Source organism: Nematolebias whitei, chromosome 17, assembly GCF_014905685.2.
Source record: "Nematolebias whitei isolate Nwh7 chromosome 17, NemWhi1, whole genome shotgun sequence".
In the NCBI taxonomy this organism is placed as follows: domain Eukaryota; kingdom Metazoa; phylum Chordata; class Actinopteri; order Cyprinodontiformes; family Rivulidae; genus Nematolebias; species Nematolebias whitei.
Window position 1 is genome coordinate 42,149,899 of NC_056514.1, and position 9,266 is coordinate 42,159,164.

The following is a 9,266-nucleotide window of genomic DNA, read 5'->3' on the forward strand; positions in this document are numbered from 1 at the left end:
TGTGTGTGTGTGTGTGTGTGTGTGTGTGTGTGTGTGTGTGTGTGTGTAAAAGCCATTGGCAAACAGAAAGGTTGAAACAGTCAAATCAGGTAATCAGCGAGTGCAGCCATGTGGTAAGAAAAGAAGATTGGCACACACACATGATTACTGGCCGTGTCTTATCTGATTTATATAAAAACTACCGTTTGTGTTGTTTCTGCTCCGTCCTCCATCAACTCAGCAGCAACTCCTGTAAATATACCATTTATCTGCCAGCTGTGAAGCCCAACCACACAGTTTGGTCTGGGTCCAGTCCTTCAGAACTTCTTAAAACTGGACAATACAGAACAGGGCTGTCATTTCTAACCTGGGCCCAAAGCCCGGCCCGACCTGACACGAATTCAGGCTGGACCCAGGACATAATAATGTGCTTAATGTGCAGACTGGGCCGGGTCTCGGGCCTTGATGTGGTTTTACGAATCATACAGCACAAAGAAAACTAAATAAGAATGCAGATATAAAATTGTGTTAATCTACTTGTAGAAGAGGAGGCAGGTCCAACCGGATGGTTGAAAGTGGTTAAAAAAAAGTCCAGTTAAGCTCAGATGGATCAGCTGATCACCAGCCGCGCACGTCTCCTCACCTGCTGTCATCTGTGCTGAAGGAAGTAGCAGCAGCTACAACAGCCGAAGTGTGTTCAATTAAAATAGACTTGTTCTATATTTTTCCAAATAATTTAGCACTAAACATATTTTGTTCATCTGAGTAACAGCCGATCTTTAGAGTTGATTTTTTACACTATTTGTTTTGTTAATATCCATTTGGTGAAACAAGAAATCTGATATCTTCCTTTCTTTGAAATACATTTTTAAAATATCATGTCTAACTGATTTGCTTACAAAAGCAGTAAAAGCTTAATTTAAAAAATTTTGTTTTTTTGTTCGGGTTCAGGCCTGTACTTACAATTAATCCCCCGGTTACGGGTTGGGCTCTGAAAACATTATATGGGTTCGGGCTGGCCGGGCCGGACTTTTTAGGCCTGAATGGAACGCTAATTACAGAAGGCATGTTCAGTAAGTGTCTAACCTGTGATGAGATAACGGGGTTGAAGGTGGAGTGGTGTAGTGCCTCATGTTCGTTCTGATCAGCGTTTGATTCCTGCTGCTGAGCTTCAACACAGACAGTGCTGGGTCAGTCCGTGTGTGTGTGTGTGTGTGTGTGTGTGTGTGTGTGCGGGTGGGGGCATCAGTGAGTAATTGGTTCCCTCCTCACTGATGACAGTCAGCCTTCATCGCCGTGGTAACCTCGTTAAACCTCATGTCTGAGAGCAGCTTGTCTTCTGGTTGAGTAATAATAAAACACTTGTAATAATGAGGCTTTCATTTGTCACCATCAGCACTGTGTGTGTGTTTGTGTGAGTGTGTGTATGTGTGTGTGTGGGTGGGTGAGTGCATGCACATGCACACATGCATATAACCCTCATCCCTCACTGCGACTCAAACGTCTGCATAAACGAGCAGATTGAAGACTGTCAGAGTCACTCTACAAAAATCCACTTCTGTCACTCTTAAACACACACACACACACACACACACACAGGTTTGTTTTGCTATCTTTGTGGGGCATTTGCATTGACTTCCATTCATTTTTCATTCATTTCTATAGCCTAACCATGACCTTTATCCATAACCTAACCATTACCAGTACATACCTAACCCTAAACCTAACACATCCTCAATTCACACCTTAGTCCTAAACCTAGCCCCTAACCCACCAACGGGACTTCTTCTTATGGGGCCCGGGCTTTGGGCTCCATAAGGAGCAGTTGGTCCTCACAATGTAGTATAAGTTGGAAAAATGGGCCTCACAAAGTAGCATAAACAAGGACACACACACACACACACACACAGAGACACGCAGTCTGTGAATCACTATAAGTTTATTTGTCTGTGATATCAGAAACATCTGAGCTGCTGAGAAAAGAAACACAAGAAAACAACAAGGAAATGAAAGAAATTATAAAATAAATAAGAAATTATTAATTAAAGGAGAGATGGAAACCCAAAAAACAAAATACAGGGTGATGAGCAAACAGAATAAAAATGGACAAACATGGAAATAAAAAAAGAAAAACAACAGGAAGAGACTAAAAAAAGAAAGAGGGCAGGAAAATTATTGTTTCAGCTAATGAGACAAAGGATGAAACTAAAAAAGAGAATAGATGGATGATGGAGGGATGAAGGGGCAGGGCTATGATGATGATGAAGGGGCGGGGCTAACTGGCAAATCCTCTTGTAGAAGTTTGTAATGAAAAGCAGCAGATTAACTGAATGTTTAATTAAGATAAAGACTAAATGAAGCATTGTTCAGCCAGCGCCTGATTAGACACACACACACACAAGCACGCACACACACACACACACACACACACACACACGTTGACTGTGTGTGTTTGTTTTTAGAGCTTTAGCTGAAAGTGCTCATTGAAGTGAAGTGGATCAGTTTTAAACAGGCTTACTATGAGTTCTTGTGTGTGTGTGTGTGTGTGATCTGACTGAAACAGCACGAGTCATGTGACCTGCTGTGTGGACTGAGGAAGACTCTGGCCTTCATCAGATGAAGCCAGCCGAAGCTCTCAGGTGTGTTGAATAAAAACTCTGCTCCTGGCCCTCAAGTCCCAGCCTGGACCAAGTGTCCAACCTGAAGGGGGATTTCTGTACAAATGTAAAAGTAAGTTTCTTCCTCGGGGCGTTGTGGCTCAGCCTTAGAGAGGAGGTGAGGACCTCCGTCATTTGAGGGGAGATCGCTCCTCCTCTCTGAAAGGAGTTGGCTGGTGAGAGTTCAGGGATCTGACCCTTGACAGACCTGCCTCTGGATGTTGTCTGGACTCATCCAGAACCAGAACTTGCTGGAAAGAAAATCTTCTCTAGCCTGGGAACACGTTGGGTTCCCCCAGAAAGAGCTGGAGAGTTCTGCTGGGGAAGGAAGAAGGGCTTGGCTCTTGGTTCTTTTCTTTTGTTTTTTTCCCAAGAGTCAAGTGATCTCTTCCTCCTCCGTTGACACCATGACTGAAATGGTGAGAAATGAAGGAATTTGTCACGAGCGAATTAAAATCAGGTCCAGCATGGCTGCAGGAGGGTCTGGAGGTTTCCTGGTGGGCTGCTGTGATGTGTGGCCTGCAGGACCAGCGCTCCCTGTTTTTTTATTTTTTAGATCTATTTATTAACAACATATAAAGAGAGAACACTGCTGCAGCTGGGGCTGCCAGCTCTCTCTTTGTGTGTGTGTGTGTGTGCTACCTGTCAATCTATCCAGTAGGTGTGTGAACAAATCAGCTACCTCAATTTGTCCCGAATGTAAACGACCCCTGCCTGCGGAGCTGCTCTGCAGCCGCTCAGGGTGGACACTCAAGTATGAAGTCTCAACCCTCTGCGGACAGTGCACACAGTTTCTGCGTGGTTGACAGGACACTTGAGTATACTGGAGCCTTTAAACATGTCCTACTGGACCAGGACTAAAACCCTGAGGCTGGACTCACTGGTTTTAACCTAATCTCCCTTCTCTCTCTCTCCTCTTCCTCCTTTATTATTTTAGGAGGTGCTACTGAAGAGAGCAGCTGACCTGGTGGAGGCCCTCTATGGGATGCCTCACAACAACCAGGTAAGCTGTACACCTGTCCACACACCTGTTTACCTACTGGTTCACAGTCCAATGTTCCCTCTAATTTTTCATGTGTCTGGACAAACACACAAGCTCCCTGAGTGCACTGAGGACCACTGTGAGCAACATCAGATATGCACGCTGTGGTCACACAGGTCTGTTCAAAACCTGGGATCATAGCAAGTTGCATGGTTTATTAAAAGAATCAAATGACAGCAGCAGTTTGCAGTAGTTTACTGTTAATAGAAGTGATCTGGCCCATTTAAAATGAAAAAGACAATCATCTTGTTGTTCATGAGATGAGTAGTATGTTATATGCCTGACCCAAACTGTGGCCTTGACGTCGGACTTATCTCAACTCCTCCTGGAATGTTTTGAAACCAACAAAGATGCTTTGACTGTTTCCTCACCCCTCCCTTCCCTAAGGCCGTGGACATGTGACAGAACCTCAACTGAGCTGAAGATGAACATCACCTCTTATCTGGACAATGGCTGAGAGGGGGGGCTCTGGACTATGCTACAACTTTCCCTTAAAAATTCAATGTCTTCACCGCCTATATGTTCATGTATAATGTCTGTTTATGTTGCTTTGCTGTGGTAGTTTTTTTTTGATGCCTCAAATCATGCCCTGTCTAGGACACGGCGTGAGAGATCTTTTTTTGATCTGTCAGTGAGGTAAGATCTGAACCAATTGAGGGCTGATCCTGTGACGCCGACCCACTGCTCCAACCTAGCAATGAGGATCTCATGGTCGATGGTGTCAAAGGCGGCTGTGAGGTCCAACAGGACAAGCAGCACAGAATCACCAGTATCTGTGGATCTGAAGATGTCGTTAAAGACCTTCAGCAGGGCAGTTTCAGTGCTGTGGAGAGATTTAAAGCCAGATTGGAAAAGCTCTAAGATGGTGTGACCCTCCAGGAAGCACTTCAACTGGGACTCGACTATTTTCTCCAGTACTTTTGAAACAAATGGGAGTTTGGAGACAGGCCGGAAGTTGGACATGACTGAGGGGTCATGGTTTGTTTTTTTCAGGAGAGGCTGGACAGTAGGGCATTAACAGATTACTCGAGTAATCTACACATCGATTGCTAGGACATCTATCGAGGTTAAAAATGTAAGGTCGAGTAACCGCAGTGACGTCATATTATGTGATCACCGTATGACCGTAGGGGGCGGTGTTGCACTGTTGCAGGTCACAGAGTGTGGTGTAACACCGGGTGCAATCCACCGAACCAGAACCAGCTTCCTCTTGTTTCACAAACAAAAAGCAAAAAATATTCATCTCTAAACCTATTAAAAAAAAATCTATAAACATATTAATCTGTAAAACTAAACTTAATGCGCACCACAGCTGGCGGTGGTGCGGGGTGGTCGACCCCCCCCCCCTTCTTTTCTTTTCCAAAAAGAAATGTAGGAAGTTGTCGCACAGCTCAGTCGAGGCTTCCAAAGGTGATGGTTCAGTGAGGTGGAGAACAGAGTTTAGGGTGGAGAAGAGGACACGTGGGTTGTGAGAGTTTGAGGTAATTATATCAGAGAAGTATTTGGATTTAGCAGCTTTTACTGCTTTCTGATAACGGCGCCAACTCTCTTTAAGTATCTGGAAAGAGACCTGCAGCCTGTCTTTCCTCCACTTTCTCTCCACCCTCCTACATTGCTGCCTAGCGGCCTTGGTGACGTCACTCAGCCAAGGTTCTGCTCTCAGTTTTGATTTTTTGGTTTTAACAGGCGCAACATGATCCAGAGTCTTTAAGCAGACAGAGTTGAACTGGGATGTCAGCTCCTCAGTGGTGGTGAGAAACACCGGGGGGCTGAATTATCATTTCAGAGTTATAAACATCTGTGAAACGTGCGGCAGTGAAGTGGTTAATGGTCCGGCTGCGACGTGCAAGAATGCACGACTTCGGAGTTAGATGGGGGAGGGTGAACTCTAACTGGACTGGCATGTGGTCTGAAAAAACATTATCACCAATAACAAGATTATTAACAGTCACATCATGAGTTAAAACAAGGTCCAGTGTATGTCCTCGCTCTTGGGTGGGACCGTTTACATGCTGAGTTAGATTAAATGAGTCCAATAGATCTAAAAAGTCCTTAACCAAGGGCTTCTCAGGACAGCACACGTGCAAATTAAAGTCCCCAATTATGAAAACATGCTCATATTTTGGTGTGATTTCAGCCAAGAAGTCAGAAAACTCATTTATGAAATCCTTAGATCGAGGTGGGCGGTAGACAAGTGCAAATAAAGTCTGAGGCGAGTGGCCGAGTTCAAAGACGCTCAGCTCAAAGCTGGTGCGGGAAACTGGGATGGGCAGTTGTTTACAGTCAAAAGTTGATTTGAAAATTGTTAATAATCCACCACCGCGCCGGCCTGATGGCCGCTGTGCATTAAAATACAGACAGTTCGGTGGCAGTAATTCCGTCAAGGCGCTGGACTCACCCGGAGACATCCAAGTCTCTGTGATGCACAGAAAGTCCAGATCGTGCTCTTGAAAGTAGTCCCTGAGGATAAAAGTTTTGTTGGTAACAGATCTTGCGTTGACCAATCACATCCGGATACTGTCCAAAGTGGAGCTAGCAGCGGTGGAGTTAGCGCACGCTAATGGCCGCAGGTTTTCAATAACAGCCCCTCCAGGTCGGTCCGAGCTGCGCACCGGCTGACAACTAAAGCTGGTTACCTGGTCCAGGCATGCGGGAAGCTGGCGATGGAAACCATGACCACCAGCTGAAGAGGAAGATGCAGCGCGCAGAGGTTTAAGCATCACCAGCTGACCAGCAAGTTTTCCCCGGCGTCTGAAGCGATGTCTCCGGGCAGGCAGGTGAGGAGTGCAGCGGAGGTAAACTGGCACGTCCGCCAGCGGGGGGGGGGAGGAGGGGGGAGGGGTCCAGAGGTACGCTCATAATGGTCCAAATAAGCGACATCAGTGACAGAAAAACGAAGATCCAGAAGCTGTTGTTGGTCATACATGAGGAGTGAATTTATGCCACAGATAAAAAATGAACAAAACAAAAATAATCCGAACACCATCAGCAGAGGTGGATTGCAAGCCATGTACACGGGCGCCATCTTAATGACACAACAAGACCTGCCTGACCATCAGCTCTCCTTGTGTGAATAGAGCACGCTCCGCTTCTCTCACACATCCTAGTCACAGTCTAAGAAACATACCGTAGTGTAGCCTAATTTATGTTTTAGGGGGAAAAAAATCACTAGTCAATATCAGAGTAAGAGTCAGAGTTTCTTTATTGTCATTCGCACCTCATGTGGTACATGTGGTGGAGCGAAATTATGTACACAGGGTCCCAGTTACATCCAACAATAAAATGTATAAGAAAAACAGTAATAACATCTAAGATATGAACTAAGAAAAACATCAACTAAATATACACTAAGCACTCATAACATAAAACATTGAACATCAGCACAAACATGAACATGAGTCTGTGAGCAGATGTGCACACATGAACACATCAACATGAAACAGATCAGCAGCAACATGATGTGGTTTTTCACAGTGATTATTCTAGTTAGAGATTCATGAGTCTAACAGCCTCAGGGTAGAAGCTGTTCCTCAGTCTAGTGGTTCTACACTTAATGCTCCTTAACCTCCTTCCTGAGGGGAGTGGGGCAAAAAGTGTGTGTGCTGGATGAGTGTGGTCCTTCATGATGCAGGTGGCCCTCTTCCTGCATCTGGAGGTGTAGATGTCTGTGATGGTGGGGAGACTGACTCCAACATCTTCTGTGCAGCCTTCACCACTCTCTGCAAAGCTTTTCTTTCTGCAGCTGTGCAGCCTCCATGCCACACGATGCTGGAGCACAGAATGCTCTCCACTGCACACCTGTAGAAGGAGGTGAGGACTGAGCTTCCCAGACCAGCTCGTCTCAGCCGTCTGAGGAAGTAGAGTCTCTGATGAGCTTTCTTGGTCAGGCTGGTGGTGTTGTTGCTCCAGCTGAGGTTGTCATTCATGTGTACACCCAAGTACTTGTAGCTGGAGACCACTTCCACCGCAGATCCTCTTATGTTCAGGGGGGTGTAGATGTTTTTGTTCCTTCTGAAGTCCACAATCATCTCCCCTGTCTTCTTCACATTGATGTGAAGGTTATTCTCTTTGCACCAGCTCTCCAGGTGTTCCACCTCTTGCCTGTAGCTGGACTCATCATTGTTTGTGATGCATCCCACCACCACTGTATCATCTGCAAACTTTACAATGTGACAGCCTGGATGGGTAGCTGCACAATCATACGTGAGCAGAGGGAACAGGAGGGGGCTCAACACACAGCCCTGAGGAGAGCCAGTGCTGAGGGTTATGGTGGAGGAGGAGAAGTTGTGGATCCTCACTAACTGTGGTCTGTTTAAGAAGTCTAGTACCCAGTTGCAAATGGAGGGGCTTAGTCCTAGTGTGGATAGTTTGTCCATCAGGGTTTGGGGGATCATGGTGTTGAAGGCGGATGTGAAGTCCACAAAGAGCACACGGACGTAAGAGTTTTTCTGCTCCAGGTGGTTGAGCGCAGTGTGGACCACAGAGGAGATGGCATCCTCTGTTGAGGCAATATGAAACAATAACAATAATCACTCCTTCTTACCAATGGCCAAGCATAAAGAAATATGATCATCATCCATCATATTTATTAGTAGCTTAAAATACCTAATTAAAACTCCAGTAATCGGCTAGGTCAACTGTAACCTTACCCAGTTGTAGGGTCAAGAGATAAACATGTAGCATTAACACAGTATGAACAACATTCAGGTAATGTTTCTATAAGAACATTATCAAATATTTGACATGAACGGTAAGATTGCTCTGCCCACGAGGAAATGTAACAAAGGGTGAGTAACCCCAGTTGTTTTTGTATTGAATGTTTTGTGAATTTATCATGCCCTGGATGACTGAGAATCTTCACCAGCATAACCCAGGCTGAGCTAACCTCAGACAAACAAACAAACAAACAAAGATAGCTGTAATGTGAAAGTAGTTAAGCTCACTGATATGATAGTGGGTATATTGGTAGAAGGATGTTAGAAATGCAGCTGCCAGGAAAAAGACAAAGAGGAGATATATGGATGCAGTTAGAGAGGACATGGAGGTAGTTGGAGTGAGGACCGAGGACACAGAGGACAGAGTGAGATGGAGGAGGATGACTGAAGCATTTAGTGAGGCATTTATTTCTTATCAACCAACATTAAGGCAAAGAAGACAGAAAAAAATCTAAGCTACTAATAACTTGAAATAGTTCCTGCAGTGAATGTTTTTATACTGCAGAGTGACACAGGGCAAGACCTCACAGTGAAATTCAGTATGTAATAGTAATATTTACATTACACAACCTATTAAACTTCTTCATCTTTTGGCCTTTCCCTCTTCAGGGGTCTCCACAGCGAGTCATCTTCCTCCATCTCACTCTGTCCTCTGTGTCTTCTGTCCTCACTCCAACTACCTCCATGTCATCTCTAACTGCATCCATATGTCTCCTCTTTGTCTTTTTCCTGCTGCTGCATTTCTAACATTCTTCTACCAATATACCCACTGTCCCTCCTCTGGACATGTCCAAACCACTGTCCCTCTTCTGGACGTGTCCAAACCACTGTCCCTCCTCTGGACATGTCCAAACCACTGTCCCTCCTCTGGAC

General features: G+C 45.2%; 1 protein-coding gene across 1 annotated transcript in view; it reads left to right on the forward strand.

The window, feature by feature from the left end:
* The window catches only part of LOC119423587 (transcription factor COE3-like), a 188,040-nt gene that overhangs the window by 135,265 nt on the left and 43,509 nt on the right, over positions 1 to 9,266 (forward strand). Inside the window, exon 14 of the mRNA XM_037690986.1 lies at positions 3,574 to 3,639. Within this exon, the coding sequence (XP_037546914.1) occupies positions 3,574 to 3,639 (66 nt within the window). The remainder of the gene's footprint in view (positions 1 to 3,573; positions 3,640 to 9,266) is intronic.